The sequence below is a fragment of the Dermochelys coriacea genome, chromosome 17 (genome assembly GCF_009764565.3).
Source record: "Dermochelys coriacea isolate rDerCor1 chromosome 17, rDerCor1.pri.v4, whole genome shotgun sequence".
Taxonomy (NCBI): Eukaryota; Metazoa; Chordata; order Testudines; family Dermochelyidae; genus Dermochelys; species Dermochelys coriacea.
Genome location: NC_050084.1, coordinates 20300723 through 20326282, shown reverse-complemented (window position 1 = coordinate 20326282; position 25560 = coordinate 20300723). Strand labels below are relative to the sequence as shown.

At 46.9% G+C, this 25560-nt stretch overlaps 1 protein-coding gene across 2 annotated transcripts in view; it reads left to right on the top strand.

Annotated features, from left to right (window-relative positions):
- Positions 1–22474, top strand: part of RASL10B (RAS like family 10 member B) — a 28205-nt gene extending 5731 nt beyond the window's left edge. The window contains exons 2-6 of one of the 2 annotated variants that reach the window (XM_043499439.1): positions 2139–2203; positions 4017–4388; positions 16278–16402; positions 17195–19233; positions 19386–22474. In XM_043499439.1, coding sequence (XP_043355374.1) covers positions 4173–4388; positions 16278–16402; positions 17195–17465 — 612 coding nt within the window. In that variant the 5' untranslated portion in view covers positions 2139–2203; positions 4017–4172 and the 3' untranslated portion in view covers positions 17466–19233; positions 19386–22474. The remainder of the gene's footprint in view (positions 1–2138; positions 2204–4016; positions 4389–16277; positions 16403–17194; positions 19234–19385) is intronic. The other variant, XM_043499440.1, reaches the window with a different exon arrangement.
- The last annotated feature ends 3086 nt before the right edge of the window (positions 22475–25560 follow it).

Sequence of the window (25560 nt, the reverse complement as noted above, 5' to 3'; positions counted from 1 at the left end):
TTCAGATGCATAGATTTTGGTTCATTGATTTCCAGTCCCCCAATTTTCTTGCTTACCAGGTATGATTTTAACACTCTTTAGTTATAGCAGGAGGCCTTTGGGTTTGGACTAATTCAATCTGTCTCCTTTTTGCACTTTTTTTCCATCAACATCTATTATTGTAGGCTATTGTGACACTTTATCAACTTTACTCCATTTTTCACAGTGGAGCTCGCAATCGGGGCAAAGTCCTAGACCCATGTGGTTTCCCACATCTGTACCCCACAGTTCACAGGGGGGAACCCTGACATGGTGTCAGTGGTGGAATTTTATGCTACTGTATACATAAAGATTGCTAGCCTTCCCCTATATTCATGACACAGTTATTACCACATAATCGGGGACGGTGCTGTTAGCCACAGCTGGTCAACACTGCACTGTCACGGGGACTGGGTCAGGGGACTGGGTCAGCAAGCAGAACTGAGCTCACCCTGAGGTCCCTGTTTATTTCTTTTCTGAATCCTCTGCTTCTTCTAGACATAAAGAAACTCCTTTTATTTCTTAGCTGCACGTGCCTGATGGAAAACCTTGGGATACAACCAGACCTCTGCAGACAGTGGCCCCATTGAAGTCAATGGAAGTTTGATCGTTGACTTCAGAGCAGCCAGGATTTCAGTCAGGGTGCGGCCATATGAACATGTCTCCATATGCATCTGTCCGGCTGTGTGTGCATTGCTGTTTGCCTGTCTGTGTGAACGTGGCAAAGTGCATTTGTCTGTGGGCAATGCTGATGTGTGTGTTTGGGCTGTTGTGTGTGGATGAACGTCTATATGTGCCACATTCTGTGTTGTGAATGTGTAGCCACGTCTCCGTGAGTCGCAGAGCGTGTATGTGTCCCTGAGAGCGTATTCACATTTGTCTCCAGACACGAGCGTGCGTCTCTCGACGTGTGTCCACGTCCGTAGTACTCGGTGGATCTGCCTGCTCAGAAATTAGCTTCCATCACATGACTCACATAACTGATCAAACCCTGAAATTAAACATTAAGTTGTTCACGCAGCAGAGTGATGGCCCCAGCTAAATGCGATTCCACTTGTCCAAGTGAACACGAGATGGATTTCCCAGCTCCTGGAGGGGTCAGTTTAGGAATGCCATAAGCTGTGGCTGGTGAATCCCACCTCTTCATCATCCCCAGCAGCCTGTACTAGTTTATGGTGGCCACTCATCTAGAGCTGAGATAATAATTGATTTTGTTTGGTTTGGGTGCCAAACTGGAAAATCGGAGTGGGGAGAGAATCATTTCAGTTCAAACCAAAATAAAACATTTTGGTGTGGTGTTTTTTGTGTTTTTTTCTTGCTGAAACAAACAGAAAAAAATAATTTCAGATCGAACAAAATACTTTGTGGGACACAAACCAATGTTTTGTGTGTTTCGTTTTTAATTTCCTTCGGGGTTGTTTTCAGGTGTTTTATTTAGTTTGCTTAATTTTCAGATGAAATGTCAAAATGCTCTAAAATTCTTTCATTCCAGGCCTACACTTGATTCTCGGGGGGGGGGGGGGGGGCTGCTACCAGGTCACTTTGTATCTGTTTCTCCATCAGGGCCAAATCCCTTGGGATATGCAGCTAACAAACACTTTCACATTTGGGCTGCCCCATTTTGGTCTGCTTGCCTCCAGAACAGGGCCCAGGTTCAGCGCTTGTCTACATGGGAACACTCAGGAAAGTGAATCAGAATGAATGTTTAAAGTGGATTAGTTAAAAATTGCAGTAAGTCCCTGTGTGGCCACTCTTATTCAGAATTCAAGTGGCCTGAATGCCATTTAGTTTAATTCATGTAAATTAAGCTAAACTGAATTCGTGCCACTTGAATTCTGAATAAGAGCATGCAAACAGGGTTTTAATGTGGTTTAGCTAGTCTACTTTAACTTCATGCCATTAGTTAATTCAGATTAATATTGCGGAGTAATAACTAGCCTCATGTGGACATGCCCTTACGCAGTTTAGTAGGAAGGCCTTGAATTAACTTGCAAGAAATTGATCCCATGACTCAGACATTGGTTTGAGGCTCAGGACACCTGGGTTCTATTCCTAGCTCTGCTGGTGGGTAGCGTTGGGCTAATCATGTCCCCTCTCTTTCCTTTATTTTGACTGTTTAGATTGTAAGCTATTTGGGGCAGCAACCATCTCTCACTATTCTTGGACAGGGTTACTGGCTTAGCAGGTAGGTGTAAGCGGTAGGTTCATCTGTTTTTGATTTTAGTAAGGCTTTTGACGCAGTCCCACATGACATTCTCGTAAGCAAACTAGGGACGTGGTCTAGCTGAACTTACTAAAGTGGGTGCAAAACTGGTTGAAAGACTGTACTCAAAGAGTCATTATCAATGGTTCTCTATCAAACTGTCTAGTGGAGTCCTACAGGGGTCAGTCTTGGATCTAGCACCACTCAATATCTTCGTTAATGACATGGATAATGGAGTGGGGAGTATGCTTATCAAATTTGTGTCCGGCACCAGCCTGGGTGGGGTTGCACAAAAGGTAAGTGCAAAATACTACACTTAGGACAGAAAAATCAAAGGGTTTTTTTGGGGTCATCTGCCTCCCTTCCTTTATCAGGAGCTGTGCTGTCGGTGCAAGCCAAGATGCTGCTAGCTTAGCATTGGGAAGGCGCTGTCAGGACATGTGTGCTTAGCGCTGCCTTGCCCGCCCCGGCCATGACTTCCAGTGCTGCCTTTATGAAGTAAGGCTAATTGAATCTCATGCTTCATGGCAGAAGCTGGTTGCCTGCAGGGGTCAGGAAGGAATGGGGCCCCCACCACATGTAGCACTGCGCAATTGGCCATGGGAATAGTGGAGGACCCATCGGGATAATGTGTCTGCAGCCAGAAGCTGAAAATTGCACTGGGTAGACCAATGATATCATCTAGTATGGGAACCAGGGGGCCAAGAGTCTGGATTAGATGGGCCTCTGAATTGATCCAGCAGAGGATGGTAGGCTACATGGATCTACAGAGTGATCTGGTATGGGAGAGAAGTAGGATACTGGTCTCTGGATCAGTCCCATATTGTTTGGGTTTGTTACAATCAGTGTGTCTTCTATGTGCAGTACTAGGGTGGTTGTTACATATCTGCTCTCTGTGGAGGAGTTGCACCCTGGCACAAAAGTTGCACTGTTGCCCTTTGACAAAAGTGTTCCATTCTCAGCCCCGCCACCCCTAGCCTGTTGTCCGATGCATTATGTGCCTGCCTGCTTCCTCCACCCCAGAGGTGGCTGCATTTCCATGAATGTAGTGAGTTTGTCCAGTTGGGTGCGTTGCAAGGTGCTTTAACTGGTCATTACTGTCTCCCTTTTAATTGTTTAAAAAAAGGGGGGTTGTGACTTAATATCCTGTCTCATTTCCCTTCAGTGTAGCCAGTTGCCAGACTCTCTGGCTCATTCTGCTCCCTTTGAGCCACTAGGGCTGCAGAAACATCTCTAAGCCCTCTCCTGGGGCTATAGCCCAGCCAAGACTGGAGCCCTCTCCTAAACCTCCCTCCCTGTAGCCCCCTGCACCGGGGCAAGGAGAGGTAGGCAAGGGGAGTGATGGAAGTGTGATCCCTAGGGGACCAGCGCCAGCTGGTGTCATTTAAATCATCCCCTAACGGGACAGTTAAGAATCTGCTACCCAGGTGGCAGTCAGTTGGGGAGGCTGGAGAGAGCCAGGGCTTTGTCAGCACAGGTGAAGGAAAGGGGCAGAGGTAAGAGGAAGGGTAACCCAGTGGTTGGAGCACTTATCTAGCATTTGGGAGACCTAGGTTCAATTCCCTGTTCTGGACAAGTCACCAAGTCTCTCCGTGGCTCAGTTCCCCACCTGTAAAATGGGCATAACAGTTGGGCTGGGATGACGACTACATTAAAAGACTATGAGGTGCTCGGATACTGTGGGGCCAGATAAGAGCCGTAACTAGCTAGGCAGGGCTGTGGTGTTTGTTTGGCGTGAGGCTGCCAGGGATATTTGGAGGTGTCTTGTTTGACTGGGTCGCTCTTGGTCTTGCAGTGACAGGCTGGGCAGAGGAGGAAATGCTTCCTGAATGGGGCTGAAACTGCAGCCGCTGGAATATGCAGCCCGGGGGCCTTCCTGGCAGTGCAAACGCAGTGGGCTGCACCAAGGAGCCGATCGCCACGTCGCGTGGGGGGGCCACGGCCGGGAGGCATGGTGACAACTTTCAAGGTCGCCGTGCTTGGGGCTCAAGGGGTCGGGAAGAGCGCCATCGTCCGCCAGTTCCTCTACAACGAGTTCAGCGAGGCGTGTGCGCCCACCAAGACACGGCATGTCTACCTGCCGGCCGTGGTCATGAACGGCCACGTGCACGACCTACAGATCATGGACTTCCCACCCATCACGTCTTTCCCAGTTAACACGCTGCAGGTACGTGTGCCAGGTGCTGACCCGGTAACGCCAGCCAAAGGCAGATGGGCCTGTTCGTAACAATGGGAGTCGGTTCTGAGTCTGAGGTCACACGTGCTCTGACTCATCAACAGAAGAGACCCACTGCCATGAGTCTCCTGCCCTTTGACTCGGCATATGATGGGTTTCCGTTAAGGACATTAATCCACAGCCCTGCAAAGATGCAGCCTAGGGATATTTTTGCAGTAGTTTTCCTCTTAGGATCAGGTTGTGTCTTATGTGTCTGGGGTAAGATTTGCCTGGTAAACAAATGTGTAAGAAGGGGGCTGCTCAGGAAAGGTTTGTTCTAGTGCTCTGAGCCTAGGAGTGGGAATCAGGACATCTGGGTTCTAATCCCTGAATCGCATCATGGCCTCGGTGAGTCATCTCCACTCTTGGTGCCTCCATTTCATGAATTGCTTTGAGACCCTTGACTGGAAGGCGGTAAACCAGGGAAGGTGTCACTTCGAATGCTAACGTATTGCAGTTTGGCTAATTCTCATGATAGTTAGCATATACGGCAGGGCACAATCGGCGGTGTCATGGGAACTGACGCCTTTCAGCGCTGGAGGGTTTATGTCTCCGTGAGAATTGCAATGAACTTTAGGAATCCCATAAACATGCAGAACACGCATTGTGACCGGATTAGCCAAACCCCAAATAACCAACCTGCCCACCTGTGGCTCCATGCTGAGCCCCATAGAATTATAGAATATCAGGGTTGGAAGGGACCTCAGGAGGTCATCTAGTCCAACCCCCTGCTCAAAGCCAGATCAATCCCCAACTAAACCATCTCCTGTCAGAGCATGTGCCCCTCTCCCACAGGCCTGAACCCCCATTTAGAGCTGAACATTTTTCTGAAGTCACTTCCCCTCTCTGTGCCTCAGTTTCCCCCTTTGTAAATTGAGATAATGATCCTGACCTCCTTTTGTAAAGCACTTTGAGATCTACATAAGAGCTAAGTATTATTATTATTTTATTTTTATTTAAAGGATGGTGTCTTCTTAACGCAGCCTAGGCATTTGAGTGACCGTAGGAATTGTGGCCTATGTTCAGTGGTCCATCCTTGTTCAGCGAAAGCATGCGCTTTCCTTTAGACACTTGCTTAAATCTCACTGGATATGTCTACACTGTAGCTTGGAGGTGTAATTTCCAAGGGCAGAGGAACACACGCTGGCTTGGATTGAGCTAGCGCACTAAAAATAGCAGTGTAACCATGGCAGTATGAGCTAGTACAATCCTGTCTACGAACCTAGGTACATACTCATGTGGCTAGCTCCTCCTGCCGACCCTGGGGCCGTGCTGTTGGTTTTAGTGTCCTAGCTCGATCAAAGGTCTTGTACATCTATTAGATCTGGAAATTCCACCTCCAGCTGCAGTTTACATGAAGCCACTGACTTAAATGGGAGTTAAGCACAAGCAGAAATGCTTTGCTGACACGGGACCTAGGAGAGTGAAGCTCCTGCCCTAGTTCAGACCCCTCCTGGAGTGGGATAAAAACAGCCCAATAACATGTGACATTTGGCCAGACTTGTATCTCTGAAGTCAGGCTCCTGAACAAGTAGGTTTGATTTTCCCGGGCACCTAACTCCCTGTGTGAATCTAGACCTGAGTCCCTTGCTTTCCCTTCCTACCTTCCCCAATGTGTCGTATGTATTTGATCTGCCAGGTATGGTGCGTTTCTTTTGCCGTTCTTCACGTAAAACAAACCTGGCGTCTTTTGGGGACGTTTGGCTGCTGTAACGGAAACAGGCAGTTCTGTTGAAAATTAGTCCTAAGTGGGATATTCTGCCCTCCAACATCAGCCGGCGAAATCAAAGGCTGTACGGATGGCATCCCAACTGACAGTCTGAGGGAGTGATAGAATTCGTAGCGTACCAGGGCATCATGCTGAAACTGTGCAGTACAATTTCATTGATCTCCCAGCAGATGCAGAATGTAAAGTCGCCACTAACGTCTGACTTGTTTCCAGCAATTTGCTTGGTCCTACTAAAGTTAGATTTACTGGCTTCTAATTGCCAGAATTGCCTCTGGAGCTTTTAAAAAAAAATCCGCATTACATTAGCTATCCTCCAGTCATCTGGTACAGAGACTGATTTATGCAATAGATTACATACCAGTTAGTAGTTATGCAATTTCATCTCTGAGTTCCCTCACAACTCCTGGGCGAATCCCATCTGGTCTTGGTGACTTATTACTGTTTAATTATCAGTTTGTCTCTACTGACACCTCAGTTTGAGACAATTCCTCAGATTTGTCACCTAAAAAGAATGGCTCAGGTGTGCGGATCTCCCCCACATCCTATGCAGTGAAGACTGATGCAAAGAATTCATTTAGCCGCTCCACAATGGCCTTGTCTTTCTTGAGTGCTCCTTTAACACCTCAATCATTCAGTGGTTCTGCTGACTGTTTGGCAGGCTTCCTATTTCTTATGTATTTAAAAAGTTTTGCTGTTAATTTTTGTGATCTTAGCTAGTTGCTCTTCAAATTCTTTCTTGGCCTGCCTTATCATTCTTTGACCTTTGACTTGCCAGAGCTTGTGTGCCTTTCTATTTTCCTCGGTAGGATTTGACTTCCAGTTTTTAAAGGATGTCTTTTTGCCTTAACTACCTTTCTTAGTCTGTTGTTTAGCCATGGTGGCATTTTTTTTGTCCTCTTCCTGTTTTTTAGTTGGGGTATACATTTAGTTTGAGCTTCTATTATGGTGTTTTTAAATAGTTCCCATGCAGTTTGCAGGCATTTCATCCTTATGACTGTTCCTGTTGTTTTCTGTTGAACTCGCTTCCTCATTTTAGTGTAGTTCCCCTTCTTGAAGTTAAATGCTACCGTGGTGGGTTTCTTGGCATTTCCCCCCCACAAGGATGTTGTAATTAAATTACATTATGGTTGCTATTACCGAGCGATATTCACTTCTAGGACCAGATCCTATGCTCCATTTAGGATTAAATCAAGAATTGCCTCACTCCTTCTAGGTTACAGGACAGACTTCTCCAAGAAGCATCCATTTATGGTGTCTAGAGATTTTATCTCTGCATCCCGTCCTGAGGGATACTTGCCCAAGGGAGTGGATAGCAAGTGTGTAGGAGGAGGAGCCGTTGTTGACTTACTTTTGTGTAACACCACAGAGTTGATGGAAATCTCTGGCTGTGGGGAGGAAGCATCTCAGCATGAGTGACCAGAATCTCATTCAGATTGTGAAAGCCACAAAATGGGACCAAAATAGAGATAATTAAAGGCTGCTGAATTTCAGATGAGCTGCTTTTGGAGTGCCATGGGCCACGCTGTGCAGAATCTAATGGAGGGGTAGGTTGAAAGGAGCATATGCCTAAGGATTACACATGAGGCTCTCTGCTATTAAGATACGAGATCGTAATTTTTCATGGAGAAATAGCCTGGGTAAAATCCAAACAGTCCCCTCCCCAAACTTGAACTGAATCTGTTCTGAGTTGTGAAAAAACATCATGTGACCTTTTTCTTCATTTCCCAGTGGCTCTGGCTCCAGTTAGTCCCAGGATAGGAAGTGCTGGCTCTTTATTTATTCCAAACATTTATCTAGAGCCCATCCCCGTAATATCTGCACATGACGTCGATTAGAGCAAAAGCAATTTCCAAATTTAAGGCCTGATCGTTTTGGACCAGAATAATTGTTTCAAGCACATCATGTCTACATTGCAATCACGGGGCGTGATTCCAGGTCATGTAGACGTACCTGAGGTAGCTTTAATCTAGCCAGCTTGGGCACCAGAAAGACACAATAGCATGGACTTCAGCACAGGCTAGTCACCTGAGGAAGTACCCTGGGTCCTGGCGAGGGCTTTTACAGTCTATTGCTATTTGAGCTAACTCAAGTATGTCTACCCATGCTGCAGCCACACCTCTGAGTTCAGTGTGGACAGTGGCCCAGCTTTTTAAAGGCATTTAGATGTGGATGTGCTCACTCTTGTAATGCCTAACTGATTTAGGAGCCCGTCTCATTTCCACCCAAGTGCCTAATTCCTTTTGAAAATTAGACTGCAGCTCCTAAATCAGTTAGGTGTTGCAACGCTGAGCGCAGCAGCTTCTAAAATAGCTTTAAAAATCTGGGCTGGTATGTCTACCTGTAGCGATGCTGGTACACTCCCTAGAATGGAGGCAGGAATAGTGGTATAAAATTGCTTTATACTAATATAGCTTATATCTCTTCCTACATGGGAATAAGCTGTATCTGCATGAACACAGTCATACCGATATAATTATGCTCACATTAGGGAGTTGTACCACTTTGACTCTACCAGCATATTTCAAAAGGTATAAATGTGTATGTAGATGAGGCTTAAGGAGCTAATATACCATGAACAGCCCTACCCCTAACCAGGGGGAGAAGAGAACGTAGAGCAGTCTAACTTGGTGTTTCTCAGTGATTGGTCCGTGGGCCGACGTCAGGCCCTGAGATCTCCCTGGCACAGTTAACAAGCCGGTCCCTGGTATCCAAAAAGGTTGAGAAACATTGGCCTAACTGATAGAAGAGGGAAGCGGTCCTAAAAGGTGCCTGTCACCGCACTGCGAGTGAAACAGCTGGTTGAAAAAATGCCAATTATTTTTTAAGGGCCATTTAGGAAAAAACTGGGGGTGGTTTGTTTTGTTTTTTGTTTCTCCCCAAATTTCCCACAAAACAGGTTTGGTTTTCAAAAGCTGATTTCGGTTTTAAAAAAAAAAATCAGTTCTCAGCGAAAGGCCCTGCCCCCCCAATTTTGTAGAGTCAAACAAAAATGTTAACCAAAAATTTGTTTGGTTTTTAGTTTCTGGGGCATGTGGGTGGTGGGGGGGAGGTTGGAAAAAAAACTAAAAAATGTTGACCAAAATGGAAAACTTCTGCTCTAATTTGGTTGTAAAACCGTTTTGATGAAAAAATTGGAGCAGCTCCGAGGAGAAATCAAGAGTGGATGTTTTGAAGAGGCGCTCTAGTTCAAGCAGGAATTAATTCCAGGCAGTTCTCTGGCCTGTGTTATCCTGGAGGTCAGAGTAAATGATTACAGTGGTCCCTGCTGGCCTTAGACTCTGAACTTCAAGCGTGTGCCAAGGGCCAAGCACAATGTCAGTGCCCCAGTTAAATCCCTTCTGTGCCCTGCACCCAGACAGATATAAATGGGGTTCGGCTGGGGGGTTTTGGGGGTGTTGCATTCATCCCCCTCAGCTGGGCGGGGTTCAGGGGGTGCTGCAACTAGCCTCCCCCCTTTAGCTGGGAGGAGCATTGCGGTGATAAAAGGAGGTCAGTAGAGTAAAGGGATAAAAATGGAAGGATTCCCCCAGAGCAGCGGGAGGGGAGGCTGCACAAGAAAGCAGGAGGAGAAGAATTAGACACTGTGCACAAGGGAACAAAAGGTCAGCGCGAGAGGCAGAGAGAAAAAGCAAAGGGTAATTTATTGACATGGCAGACGAAGCCTAACATACTCAATTAACTCCACGTCTCGGCATGCACCACAGAGGGCGGACGGTGCAAACGGATGGAGATTTCCAGGGAAGGAAGAATGGTCCCTGGAGTGATCTCAAAGGAGTGAAGGGAGGCGGGACACACAGGGGCTTGGCTCACCCTAGCTGCACTAAGGAGGAAGCTGCGGGGGGAGGAATAAATGTAGAGAGGGTAGGACTGCATCACCTGAATGGGAAAGAAGAGGCCTGGCTGTTGAAGGGAGAATGGATGGCTCAGGAGATTGGTCATGGGTTACAAAGGCTTTTCCTTCTAGATCACCCTAGTTCAGTACTGACCAGAAGTCATTGCTTGGGGACTATCAGTAGAACATGGTGTGGGTAAGAACCCTTCCAGAGGAACAGGTGCGCCCATCAGAACTGGCACCTTTCCTGGTAGTCTCAGAAGAAAGGCAGAGAACTAAGTGAGGAGGGGTCCCTCCAGGGCAGGGTTGAGGGGCATGAATAGCTTGGCGTGGGTTCTGGGGATAAAGAATACATGCTTTTCAGCAGGCCACGTCCATCGCCCCAACGAGCTCTGATTCCCTGGGAGCGCTGCAATGTGCTTCTGAAATGGGTTGATCCAACCCTCCTGTAACTGTGGGAAAGTTTAGACCTGGAGCCAAACTTCACGGCTTGGGCTCATCTCTGGTCAGAGGCAGAAGTTGAAATGCCAAAACGTGGAGCGAGGGGCTCTGCCTTGTATTCCTCTGGGGTCGACTGAAAGGACCGAGGCCATGAGAGAGAGGCTGTCCTTAAGGGATTCCTAGCTCAGATAGGCAGACTTTGTCTCCCATGGTGTGTTTGTTCATATCACAACCCACCAACACATTCCCATCGTACCACTAAGGCCTGTGTGGTTGCCACTAGTGCAAAAGGTTATTTGTGTAGTGTGATGCCAATGGAGTGGCAAGTGAATCTGAACCTTAGCTGGAGGCCAGGCCTTTCTAAGAGAGGTACCCTTAGATAAAAGCACCATAGAAAGCTGCATAAGGGCCTGCTTTTCCATGAGTCCCATGTCATGCTCTCCTATCTGCTAGTCAGACCAGCAGCCCCTATTCCCTGCCTATGGGCCAATGTGGCCTTCCTGGCTCCTTGCTTGGAACACTGCACTTCAGCTTCACCTCCTAGCTTCCCAGTCTGTGCTAGGGGTTAGCTAGATATCACAGAGCTTCATATACAGGTGAAGGAGGGGGTCACCCCAGCTGTAGGAAGGACTCAGGCAGGAGATTGCCCAGGATTCATTTGGGGGCATAAAGGGGGCAAAGCTCAATCCCAAGAAAGGAGGACGGTAGGTGGGCCCCACACACAGTACCTCACATGCACTGCAAATAGAATTAGCTCTGAGCCCATGTACACCAGGCATGGATCCTGTTGCCCTGCCCTAGTTGCTTTAAATAGCTTCACTTGCATCTCTGAAGCAGAACTTGGGAGCACCAGGGCCAAGGCTGCCACATCACCAAGTGGAAAGCAATACTCAGCAATCCGTAAATATGCAGTGTTTATAATCACACAAAATATAGGGCTTCTGGCAAGGCATAATTCAGCAGGGCTGAGGCTGCGTGGGGAGCAAGCTAGCAGGAGATAAGCCCCTCTCCCTGGGCATCCTCAGACAGAAGGAACGGTCCCTTATCCACTAATGCCTCAGGCAGGGGATGGTAACAGCTTCTGCCAGAACAGCCTTATTGTTGCCTGAACAAGGCGCTATTGTGAGAGAAATTTACGTCTCTCTCTCTCTCTCTCTCTCTCTCTCTCCCTCTCTCTGTGCTGGAGGAACATGGATTCGGCAGCTGAGAGCACACAGCTTTGTCTGGCCGATCGATCCCTGCCCCTTTGGAATGCTCAGCAGCCGATCAGGATGGTCCATCCATCCACTAGGCTTTATAGCCATGGGTGACACTCCACTCGGGGGTAGCAAGGAAGGGAGGGCATGCATGCTTCTCTTTCACAGGCGTTTGTGACAGGACCGACAGGCACCCAGGTCCTGACAGTCGCACGCTTTTTGCTAAGTGCTTTCGAACAGAAAGAGCAACATGGAGCTAATTCACAGCGAACTTTCTCACACTCATGCTACAAGGGAAAACAACTGATCCACTGGGGTGTCCAGGCTCAGTTTCACACGTGCGTCACAAGGGAGAGCGCAATCTGGATGCTAATGCTCTGACAATTGGTGGGAACCCATTTTCTGGACTATCCTCTTGGGGAGGAAGAACTGGCCAGCGTGGAACCTGCACCGACAGACCCTTGCTCCAAGTTCGCTCAGCTCCCTTTCAGATACAGGGACCCTTTCAACAGTCAAGATATTAAGACTTGTAACAGCGTAGTGCTCTTGTCACTTACGCCAGAGTAAATCCATTGTCTTCAGTGGAGTTACTCATAGAAATTGTCCTACAGGCTCATGTCCAAGTCCATTCACTCTAGTGTCCTATCTCCAAGAATGGCCAGTGTCAGATGCTTCAGATGTTTACTCTATGGTAGTGGAGAATCAAGCTCAAAGATTCAAGTTTATCCTTAGTAGGACCCAACTTAGAGGAGTGAAGTTACACCATTATATATTGACTCCCTATCAGAGAAACCGTTTAACCTTTATAACCTGCATCAACTTTGCATCATCCCATCAGCCCAACTGCTCCTGTGTCCTGGGTGTGTTCTCAAGTCTTGTCTCTGGTGGTTGGGGTTTTTAGCCTTCCTGCCAGCAATATCTACTTGCCTCAGGTGTAGGCAATCAGACATGTTCACTTTCCTTCCATCAGCATTGCACATCTCCTCCTCCCCGATCATGTAGGATTATTTGGAATTCTTAATTCTCTGGTGCCTTTCACCTCCAACCTTCATGAATAAAGCTTCACAACTCCTCTTCGAAGCAGCAGATTATTGTCAAATGCATTTTCTAGACAGGGAAACTGAGGCACATTGTGTCTTGCCCAACTAGTCACTCAAGGATGCATTGCCACTGGTAAAAAGTAGAATTCAGGGCCTGCTAGAATCTCTGCTCCAACCACTAGCCTATACTGTAAAGCCTCTCTCTCTCTCTCTCTCTCTCTCTCTGCATCACTGTAGTATTTGTGGTGCAATTTACCATTGCTCATTTATCTATTAGAAATCAGCCCTTAATCCAAGCGCCTAATCAATAAGCTACTGCAAACAGCAACTGATCATTAATGAACTAATCAGCAGTCCTTGGGTTGTTTGTTTTTTGTATTGCCAATAATTTCATTACACCACTTAACTGCAGGTGTCATTAGGCGAAGCGACTTTAAGCAAAATCTAGATAAGATAAAAACAGCCTAGTGAAATCATGATGGACAATGCTGAAAAAGACTCGAATGATGGCATTCAAGCAAATTGCATCCCAGCCTCAATGTAATAAGCTGTAATATACTGATCTCCCAGACATACTGGAACTCTTCCATAAAGACATTAACCCACAGATAAGAAGCTGCCACTATAATCATCTTTATCTCTTTGGTAACAATCACTGAAGAGTCACCCTGTCATTTTCGTGCACTGCCCAGGGGTGTGGGGGTGGCACCATGAATAAATAGGTTTCTTTCATCGCTAATTTCAGTGATTCATTCAAACCTTTGTGGTCTGCAAAGCAGTGATCCAAAAAAGTGTCCTTTGCCATTTCCTCCATTCCTAGTGCCTTTTGCTTTATTCCCAAATATCATAACCGTGAAAGGGGATGATTCATTGTATGAAAATGTCTCACTACAGGAAGAATTATTATAGTTTCTTCTAACTGTATTTTTATACTCTATAGTCAAGATTTTCCAATTTCTCCTGCATAGAGTGCTGTCCCAATCTATCTATCATAACATAGTTCATATTGTATGGAATCCTAAATCTCTACCCATTTCCACAGTTTCAGGGACACCTCCTGCTTCCTTAGTCCATTAGAGCAGCTGCCATGTAAACATGGGTGATTCCTGTTTTGTTAGGCATTGTGGGTTGCATCCCTGTGCAGTGAGAGAGGTGCCCAATGGTGCCAGTTTGTATGGCTCATAAGAGGAGCCCAGGCTGCAAGCGATCAGGTCTGTACAGCTTTGTGGTTCTGCCGTGGATTGGATTCTTGCGTCAGCAGGCAAAGATGGAATGTCTCCTTTGTTTGTTTCCTGGGACTTGCTTCTGGCCGATCCTTTGACAGCAACTTGTATTTCTAGCGTCACCTTTGAGCTGCGCTTGTGTACAGGGCAGTAGCATTCTGGAAGCCCTGATACAACATTTACTAGGGATTGGATTGGGCACTGGTAATTTTTTCTTGAACAAATGCAGTGTTAGCGGCTGCTGAATGGTGGCATTTAAAAGCAGGGCATATTTTCACCCATGCATCATGTACAAAACACTGACTGTTCTGTAGGGGAAGCTCTTAAAAAAAGCCCCAGCTGTTCAACAAATGTCTTTTTTTGATTAACATTTTATGACCCTAAACTGTATATGTAGCATGCATCACCCATACTGAACTGGTTCCCTACAGACCTAGACAATGCAGGGAGGAATGCATAGCCATGGAATGAGGGCCTGACATTGTGTGGGCTGGGGGTTGTGCCCGGGCATCTCAATCCTAACTTGCAGCATCCCCTTCTATTATCATCCTGGACCACCCCCAGCTCTGTCAATACATCCAGTGCTGATCTATGGCATGCCCTGATACTCCAGTCTTAGGACTACCCCATGACAAGCACCACCAATCTCGATCTATAGCTCCTTCTGCTGTTCCAGTCCTGACCTCCCAACCCTAACCAAACTCAACTCAGCCAATGACGCTCTATTCTAATGTGAAATACCACTGGCTATTCCAGTTCTGGGCTGCCACTCAGGTCTGCCAACATGCCTCAGGCCTTCTGGATACCAAAACCTGGTATCCTAGTCTTTGCCTTTCCTGGGCAAAGAGCTGTCCTGGCCCAGTCATGCTGGGAATGTGGATGAATGGCCACTCTAGACCAGAAAAGGAAATGTAATGTATTTGATCTCACTCTAGTTCAAATAAAATGTGTACAGTCTAGATTGCCAGAGGTGAAAGCTTAATATGTTCACTGACAAAAACGTTCAGTGAGTTCATTAGGCAGAGGCAAGCACTATAAATCTAGCAAACAAGCTCATTCAGAACCATGGACAGATCATGCACTAATAGTGCCATCAAGTATCTAGCAATCAAGATGAATTTAGTGCTGTTGGAAAGTACCTAATTAACAGACCTGGAGACTGGGGTCCTTCACATGCAGGATTTTCCCACATTGCCCTGCCAATGTGGATATAAAGGGGAACAAACTTTTTGGAACTAGGCTTCTCCCCTTGCCCTCCAATGTCAATCGCAAGTCATATAGCCCATCAAACAGCCTAAGAACATAAGTAACTTTGATCACTTCCCACTGAGTCAGCTTTGAATCCATCCTCTAGAGGTGAAAGAGGACTTAATCCTGCGATAGGCCCTGATCCTGAGGTTTACCCAGGGTGAGGTAGCTGGAGATGCTGGGGAGAGGAGTTGTGTTGATGTCGTTTAGTCTGACCTCCTGTGTAACAACAGGTCATAGGAATTAATTCCTGTTTGGACTAGAGCAGTGGCTCTCAAACTTTTTTTACTAGTGATCCCTTTCAGAGAGAGCCTCTGAGTGTGAATCTCCCCCCCCCCCCCCCCTTATACATTAAAAACACTTTTAAATATATTTAACATCATTATAAATGCTTGAGGCAAAGCAGGGTTTGGGGTGGAGGTTGACAGCTCACAACCCCCCCATGCAATAACCTTGTGACCCCCAGTTTGAGAACCCCTAGACTAGAGCATGCTTTTATTTGTAAGGGAGCAAGCCAGAGAAGACTGGTTAAAGGTTAAAGAAGGGAGTGGTGGGGAAGGTTAGGAACCAGGATGAGATGAGCTTGAGGGGGCAGGTGAAGGAGAAACACAGTCACAGAGTAGTTAGGTGACTCCTGCTTGTCACAGTGAGTCAGCAGCAGAACCAGGAATAAATCCCCGATCCCTTGAGTCCCAGGCTTGGGCATTAGCACTAAAGCATGTGCCTGCTATAATTATCTGCTGCTTATTCCACCAGGGTCTAGTGAGGCGGCTGCTGCTGGGAAAACGTGTTATGCCTGTAATATCACCCATCCCAAAGCAATGGTAACTGCAGATTTGGACTCACGTTAACTTGTACAGCAGGCCCCAGGGATGCTCGAAATAGAAGAGTACAATGGTGCTGGGGTTTTGGGCCATCAGCCATGTTTGCAGAAGCAGGCGTGATATGGCATTAGGAGCAGTGCCCGAGTCCAGCACAGCTGGGGCATAGACCCCAGTAGCAGAAGGCCTGGCCTGGTCACAGTAGTGCCCTTGCCTATGAGATGGCAGAAAAGCTGGAGAGACACCCCTAGGGTGTTCCAGTGGGGCTTTCTGCACCTGAGCTTTGACCGATTCCTGTGTGCCTGTTGCAGGAGTGGGCAGATGTGTGCTGCAGGGGGCTCCGGAGTGTCCACGCCTACATCCTAGTCTATGACATCTGTTGCTTTGACAGCTTTGAGTACATCAAAACTATTCGCCAACAGATCCTAGAAACAAGGTAAGTGCCTGCTTGCCTTACCCCTGGCCTGGGTCCAGCTGAGCTGGGGAAAGGCCCCGCTCACAAAGCTAAAGTCACCTATCCATTATGCATCCTCTCCGGGAATATATTGGGGGCAGAGAGGAAGATGGAGGGTAAGCTGGAGCTCCCTGGCTGAGCTCAACACTCTCCAGGAGTCTCCTCGTTCCCTTCAGTGCTGATAGTCCTAGGGACTGAAATCTTCCAACAGGTGCAGGCTAGAACCAGGCACCTTCCATCTGCACTAAATTCACTCAAGCATCATAGAAAAGAAAAGGGCAACAAACAGCTCAGAAAGGAGCTCTCCAAGCTGCCAATGAGATATTAAGAGCCACAGTGGGGCCAAGTCTGGTCATTGGCAAAGCAGTGTTGGGTTTCTTACCAGTATTTGTAAGGTGTGCTTGCTGTGACGAGATAGGTGAGTGACAAGGCAGTTTGCTACAGCAGGATCGGCCATACCCCTCCATGCAGAACAAGGTTCCCTGCTGACAGCCCGGCAGGAGCCGCCAGTCTGTGCCCCCCACGTTACACAAGGGAGGCTCCGGATTGCCATCCTCTGCCACTGGGACAGGCCCAGCCAGGACCTGAGGATGGGGAGGGATCCCCAGGAGACAGAAATGTTAGTAGGAAGATAAAATTAGTGTGCTAGTGGGAAGCAGAAGAGCTATCGTAGGAAATTTGTATGGGGGTAATGGGTTGGAGGTTAAGGGACTGTGGCCTTCATGCCAATGAAAGAAATTGACATGTTTCTGTCTCTGCCCTTCTTCTCTGCAGGGTCATCGGCACCACAGAGACCCCAATCATCATTGTGGGCAACAAGCGGGATCTGCAGAGGGGCCGAGTGATTCCCCGCTGGAACGTCTCTAACCTAGTGAAGAAGACCTGGAAGTGCGGCTACATCGAGTGCTCCGCCAAGTACAACTGGCACATCCTACTGCTCTTCAGTGAGCTGCTCAAGAGCGTGGGCTGCGCCCGCTGCAAGCACGTCCACACCACCATCCGCTTCCAGGGAGCACTGCGCAGGAACCGATGCACCATTATGTGAGGCCCCTCTCTCCACCCCCTGCTCCCACAACTGCCCCCAGAGACCCTTTTGTAAAGCCGAGAGATGGGCGCAGGAGGACGTGAGCAACTCTCTTGACAAAGGAAGCAGTGTCAGGGAGGATGCCCAGCTCTCCTGGATGAAGCCTCGCAGAGAGCCACCTTCATCCCTGCCTGTCCCCAGCACATAGATGGCATGGCCTGTAGATTCAAGGAGGAGGCATCTTGCTCCAAATTGCAAAAGGCTGCTAGGCACCTTCCTCTCCTCCCGCCTCTGCACTAGATCATGGACTGGACGATGCAGTGTCCAGCGAAGAAGGGAGGGGGCACCTTAGAGAGAGCAGGGATGGGTGAAGTATCACTGGTTACCACGCAGTTGGGGTGGGGGGAGGGCGCGAGTCTTCTGCCATCCTAGAGCAAGGCAAGGCTGCTATCAAGCTGCCATTTGGTTATTACCTGACGATGACCTAGACTTGACAAGTGGCAGATTTGTATGGGTAGCCCTCTGTAATGCCAACTATCTACCACGAAGCGTGGCGTGGCATCCCCTGCTGCCTTGGTAACCAGAGATGTCTTCACTGCAAACAGGGATACAAAGACCCAGTGAGCCTTAAATCAACAGGTCCTTCGCCCTCGTGCCAGGAGAGTAACATGGCATCAGCGAAGCTGAATCCTCCCTTGTTTTGCCCATTGGATCTGGAGCTTCTTCCCTCCAGGGACAGAGCAGCCTGATAGCAAGAGGCATGGCTGAAATGGAATTTTTTATTTTTTTATTTCAGGACAGAATTTTCAGATGGTTCCAAAAAAAAAAAAAAAAAAAAAAAATCACTTCCCCACCCCAAAAACTAGTCGTTCCTCTCCCGTTTCCTTCCTGTGTTGTGTTTCTACAAGCTCCAAACCTTTTTTTTTTTTAAATATCTCAACAGCGTGAGCACATGTCTGAGGCTTGCCTTTCTTGGCATGTGCTTGTCGGTGTGTTCATTCTCACATGTGTGTGCACGAATAGCCTCTCCCCCCCCTTCTGCTGACAAGACACCCAGGTTTGGCAGTTAGCTGTATCATTTTTGTTCTTCCTTTTAAATGGATTTTTTTCCCCCAGCTGGCATTTTGGCACTAGTTTTAAAGCAAAATGATCCTGAAATTCTAGTGTTAGGAGTCTGGCAGGGATAGTGGAACTATCTGACTGTACCAGAATTGCTTGACAGGTACTGGAGTTCTACCTCTTGTTGCTGGAGCTGACCACTGTCAGTTTTGTACAGATTTAAAAATGATCATCAATGAAACAAAACTAGACAATGGCCTCCTTGAAGAATAACAAAAATACTGTCTAGCCGTGTACCTAATGTTTGAGAAAGATCCTACAGCTAATATAAACACGCTGGTTTTCATGCTCCTCTGTGTAAAGGGGCATAAGCATAAATAAGGATCAGGACTGACCGTTTATAAATTGATCTGACCCAAACGCACCTACATCTCACTGTCATGACAGGAGAGATCAATGAACTTCAGTTAGAAATGCCCATTTTCCACAGTTGTTTTACCATAATTGACCTGCTAAATTCACCCCGACTTAAGGCTACTTTGCAAAGATTAACTGACATTTCAGATGTCAATGTCTCAGTTTATATGCAAGTATGTACAGTTTCCTAATAGGCAAGGCTATCTCCTTAAACTGTTTAAAAGGGCTGATTGGTAGCTGCAGTGGATCTCAGCTTCATTCCTTCCCACTGAAAGCAGCTTAGTCACTCACTCACTGTCACTCTCACACACAGGTTTCAGAGTAGCAGCCGTGTTAGTCTGTATTCACAAAAAGAAAAGGAGGACTTGTGGCACCTTAGAGACTTGTGCTCAAATAAATTTGTTAGTCTCACACACACACACTCTCTCTCTCTTCCTCCCTCCCCCAACTCCCCCCATGGGATAGCCAGGGGCTGTTGTAATAGAACAACTGAAACCTGAGAGGGAGAGTTCTGTGTTCAGGCTTTACTAGAAGGAGATGCTGTGATACTTTATACACTGTTATACTTTCTGGGTTCTTCTATTACTTTGTCCTAGACAATACTTTCCCTAAACATAACGCATGTCAGAAACCCTGGTGCCATCCAACGGCAGACTCTTGAATTACATTATATCAAGGCAGTCAAGTTGTTTAAAGATCTGCAAAGAAATGAGAAATTGGGGGTGTGCCTCCCTTCACACACACTTTTTTCTTTTGGCTAATTTATGCTTGATGAAAGAGGTCTGCATTTTTTTAATTATTTTCTGCTTGTGTTTTATACTTTAGAAATATAGGTCTTGTCTGCCCTGTTTTTCCCCTCAAAAATTTGTTTAACTTGCTCAGACACATGAGAAACACTTGGGAGAAAAGATTTTTTTGGTTAAAGTTTAAGGGAGAAGGAAGCTCCCAATCCATACTTGAGACCAACAAGCTCTCCAGTAAAACCAGACCTACCGCTTCTAAGGTTAAAAAATGTTGAAGCCTTCCTTCTCTATAATAAAACAAAAAGCCCAATACTTTCCCACTGGTAGGTCCCATTTCACAGTGATGCTATTACTATCTTGGTGACACTTTTTATTAAGATGACATTTATAAAAAAAATAAACTTTAATTAAAGTTTCATTTTTATGACCAAATCCCTGGAATCTTGCTGTCAGGGTTTATATGATTACCAAAGTCACTTGCTGGAATACAAACGATATTGAGAGCACTTTTGCAATGTGAGAGGCTGCGATTTAGCGGTCTAATTACCACCACTAAAGAGAAGAGCATCGCTAAGTCATTGTCCACTGTACTGAAATTGTGGGCCGTGCACAGTTAGGTTTGCAAAATGGAATGCTAGAGAGAGAACTGAAACAAATCTATGGCTACCCAGGTACTTACACCATAGCCACTTGGAACTTCACAGTAACTTTCCTCCTGCTTCAAAAACACAGGCCTCTATCACTTGAGCTAAAGGCAAATCTAGTATCAATATAGGGTCTATGAGACACAGCTGAGTCCAGCCAGTAAAGGGCGGTAGTACATATTCCCAGCAATCAATACATTATTCTATGAATAGTCAGTTGTAAATTCTAGGCTTATGATTCTACTGAGATGTTTGGAGGACTTGGTCATGGTTTGTGACATCAGTAGAACCTTTTGCTGGAATTGTAATTCTAGAATTAACTGTTGCTTGTTATTTATCCTGTACGCTGCATGTACTACAATGTAATAACATGCTTTGCTACAGGTGGTTCTAATGTCATCTCTTTGGTATTTAGTACTTATTAACACGTTATGTCCACATTCTTGTTCTCTAGCCAGATTTATCCCTTAAACTTTTTTAATAAAACTCATTTGTAAATGCCAATAATAAAGCATTTATAAATGTGCTATAATGTAAAAATATCACGTATTAAGACAATACATAGATTATTATAACCCTGTACCCTGCAGTTTATAACAGAAATTGGTCTAATAAAAGTTATTACCTCACCCACCTTGTTTTTCTAATAGCCTGGGACCAACACAACTACTACACTGCAAACAGTTTATAACACACTTAGTTATAGGTTTTATAGCACTGATTAAGTATTTTGAAAAACGTTATAAATGTAATTATTATATTCTACAGTGATTCAGAGAAAATTATATTAGTAATAATAAGACATCATTTATATAGCATTTTTCAGCTTCAGAGTGAACTACAGCTACAAACACTGAATCCTCGCACTAGTGCGGTGGGGTGTCGTTATTTTACAGGTGGGGAAATAAGGTAGCAAGCTCAAGTGATTTGCCTAAAGCAACAGAAAGAGCTAGTGGCAGAAATGGAATTCAAATTGAGGAATTCCAGGCTTCCAAGGCCATGCTCAGATCCCCAGGCAATATTGGTTGGTGTCAGCACTGGGCTGTGAAGCCACAAAACAGGAGGGAGAAGATGACAAGCACAATAGCATTTATAACTAAGCTCTTAATAAATATTGTAATAATCACATAATTATTTATGAATTAACCTATTTCTAAAAATACCCTTAATACAAAGTGTTACCGTTCTCTTTCTTTAAACAAGGTTCTAAGAAGGAACATTTCCCCATATATATTTTTACACACACAACTGTGCTTCCTTGGCAGGAAAATTGTTCTCAAATCTTCCTGGTGAGCGTCTTCCCTGGGAGGGCTCGGAAGAGAGCCACATTTCTCTCTGCACTGTGTACCTGTTATTCATTGTTCTACATTGGAGGAATATACAGACAGTGACTTGAAAGCCTCTAATTAGGAGTCTCTCCTTATTCCCTCCCATCTCTGCCCCCAGATGTTCTTCATCTGATCTGTTTAGTTTGGGGGTTTCTTGGACTTGGTTGTCCACTTCCCGTTGGATTTCTTGTTGGAGATTCCCAGTGTCTGTAAAGCCTGTAACACACTACAACCCCATTGAAATCAGATTAAAATCAGGTGCATTTCCCCTTCTTCTGTACCTACTTCTCTGTCGTTTTCCTGCGATGTCTGATTGCTTTCTTATATCCACACTCCTCACCATCACCAAGTGACCAGCATGAGCAGCTCTGCTTCTAGAAATGGAGGAATTGCCAAAGTCCAGCTAGTCTAATATCCTATCTCTGACAGTGGCCAGCACCAGTTGCTTCTGAAGAAGATGCATAAACCCCGCAGTAGCAGATGTGGGATAATCTGCCCCTCCACCCACCTTGCATTAGCTCTGATCCTGGTCTCTACTAGTTGAGGTTGGCTTAAGTCCTGATACATGAGGTTTAATATCCCTCCCCACATTTTGTGTGTCATTAATTATGTTAACTCTGGCTAGTTTGATACCCTTATAAAGATCCAATCAACTTCTCATGAACTTTCCAAAACCCAGCAACTTCCAACAGCTTTGTGTTTCTTTTAAATAATCTCAATCTCAGCAATTTCTTACTAAATCAAATTAATTATATTGGTGGTTTTTTTCCTTTTGACCAGTAATCAATCTAATGTTGAATCCACCAGGTTAGATTTAAAAATAAAGCACAGATCTTTTAGCTGGTTACATTGAAACTGCAGTGGCTTGCAATCAAACTAAAAGGCATTGCAATTTACAGCATATCATCACTGCTATTTTAACTTGAACTAACTAACCCAAGTTAAGAACGGTTCTTTTTTTTTCCCTTTGCACTGTAGACATACCCTGTGTGGAGGAGAAACTGATTTAAAAGAATAGTTTTACATTGAATGAAGACTGTACCTTATTTACTCTGCAGAAATTATTTCTGTCTGGTTTCAGTCATACCCAAGAGGAAGGATAGTGGAGTTTTGCCTGGTAAAGCACAGCTGGCTTGACACCTTGACATTTATCTCTCTCTCTCTTAAAAAGATCAGTTTTACAAAGCTGAAAACAATTATGAGCCAGATCAGCTGGGAGGAAGAATTCAATCAGAAAAATGTGAATGATAATTGGGATTTAAGAACACTTTACGAGCTGCCCAAAAAGCCATAAACCTACAATCACGTAAGAAGGCTGTATAGGCTGTGAGGGTCATGCTGACCCACTAGACGTGCAGCACAAAAAACACATTGTGTGTAAAGGCAAAAGCACTGTCTGAGCCTGATTCTGCACTGCTACAGCCAGCTTGGATGGTCATTTGCAGCTGAATAAGGGGATGCTGTTGCTGGTGTTTTGCAGTAACTGTGTACAACTGCAAATGGGATGAGATGGGGGGGTGGGGAATCAGACCCACTGTTTTTTGTCTTGACTTGATTTCCAGCTGGATGTGAAGGGCCCTTTGCCCTGTGATGCCCCTCCATACCACAAAGCGTAGCCTTGCGAGAATTTGAAAACACTAGCTATGTAACAACCCCCAGCCTGGAGTCAATGATCACATGCAGGAATAGCGAGCACACAGCTCCACTCTGGAGAACCTGAGGGAAGATGGTTCCTGAAGAGAATTTTAAAATGAAGATAGGGAAACCTAGGGGGACAAAATTCCCCCAGCCAGACCACAGCCTGGTCCTATCTCCTTAACCCAACCAGGCGAGATCTCCCAATAGCTAGGCCTGGAGCCTGTGAACGATGGCCTGGTTAATAGTAGCAATTGTTAGATGCATTACAAGTTGGGTATAACTGGCACTAATTGAGGCAGAGGGTCCCTGGGCCATGCCACCCCAGGCCTTCACCTACATGAAATGCTCCCTCACCACCTGAGCTGATTGAAGACCCTGTTGTATTGAAGACCCCATTGTGAGTCCCTTACAAGGTTGGGACACTAGATGACGGGTGACGGAAGATCAGTGATGTCTCTGTAATCCTGTGTTGCTACGTAGGGACGAGTCCTCTAGAATATAAAAGAGAATGAACCACCTTTCTGTAGGTTTTTAATGAACATCCCATAGAATTTAATAGAGAATTCTATCCTCCAGTGTTGGGGGAAAAAGGAGGTCATTTGATTTTAGATTTTTTTTAGAGTAATTTCTGAAAGATCCTCTTAATTTGCTGGGTGGTGTAAGCCTCAGTTGGCCAATTTAGGAGAGGCCACTATGGCTCTGATCCAAAGTCAATGGGAAGACTTCCATCTACTTTATTGGGTTTTGGCTTAAGCCGTAGGTGCTGGCGCTCAGAACACAGTGATGCCCAATCCCTTCCCTACTCACTCTAATCACCTCACTTAATTGAACTGCCCAACTGTCTTTCCTAACTGCCATGATGGAACCTGCAGGGCCCCCACGTTCCACCTGACAACGTATCCCCCACTACCATTGCCAGGTGTCTGGTTTTCGACCAGAACATCTGGTCCTAAAGGGAACCTGGCAGCATCCAGTCAGAAAAGTCCAGTTGGCCACAGCAGACAGCAATGCCTGCCCTTTGGCCAGGGGATGCACTGGGCCAAGGTACCCCTCCTTGGTTGGGGGCAGGAGGAACAATCATGTATCCCCTGGGGTGGGAGATGCACAGATGGCTGGGGAGCCTGGAGCAATGCCAAGCACCCAAAATCTTGTTCCAGCTAACTTGGGCGGTGCTACCCCTGGGTTGGGGGTGAGGAGACAGGAGCCCCCCATGGAGCACAGGACACAGCCCCAAGGAATGGGTCTTCACCTGAGCACTGCAGGTGATGAGTAGCGGGGAGAGCATCCCTTGCAGGGCAGGGTCCCCCTGGGCAGAAGGTGCCCACTACTGGAGCCCCGGTGGCACCCAGGGCAATCCCCTCCCACCCAGCCCCCGGGAAACAAAAGGGCTGGCACCTTCCCTACCTCCACCGGGCAGAGCTGTGCCTTCCCTGGCTTGTGCAGGGGAAGCCTCCACGTCCTGATCATGCTCTGCTCCCCAGCAACAGCACCTGGCGGGCGGATGGGGCAAGAGAAACCCCAGCGCCCCAAACCTGGTCCCCCATAGAAGAACAGGGCAGGCAGAGGAAGCTACAGTGCCCGGACCCCCACTGCGGCCCTAGGACTGGAGGAGCTCTGGTGCCCTGCCATGGCCTTGGGGAGCTCTTACCCCCTGCGGCATCCCCTGGGCCCTGGCAGGAGTGGGGGGACAGCGGTCCTGGGCTGCGGGGGGGGGGGGAGAATGAGGTGGGACCATAGGTGGAACAGGGGCACGGTCACGGGGGGAAGGAGCAGAACAGTGTGGGGCCGTGGGTAGGGCTGCAGGCAGAAGGTGTGGGGAGGAGGCCCCAAACTTGCTCTGGCCCAGGGCCCCACGAAACCTTAAACCAACCCCCACCGTACCCTGATTGCCCCAGTCCTAGCTCCTCGCTATGGGGACAAACCCTCCCTGCCCTGGCCCCTAGCTCTGGGGACTGAGCCCCGCTGTGCCCTGATTGGGCAGGCGGCAGGCTCCACATCAGCTCCAGCAGGCGAGTCCCAGGAGAAGGGAGTGTGGGGGGGGGGTTTGGAGAGCGAGCAATGGAGGGAGGGGGAAGAGGAGTGACCAGGGGTCGGGGCCTTGGGAGAAGGGGCGGGGCAGGGGCGTACGGTTTTCAGCAATTAGAAAGTTGGCAACCCTATTCCCCCCCCCCCACCTCTCCCACATCAACACTACCACCAATTGCCACGGAAACTTCAGGGCCCCCACGTTCCATCTGGCGACTTACCTTTGCCCCTACCCCCCCCATCATCACTACCGCCAACTGCC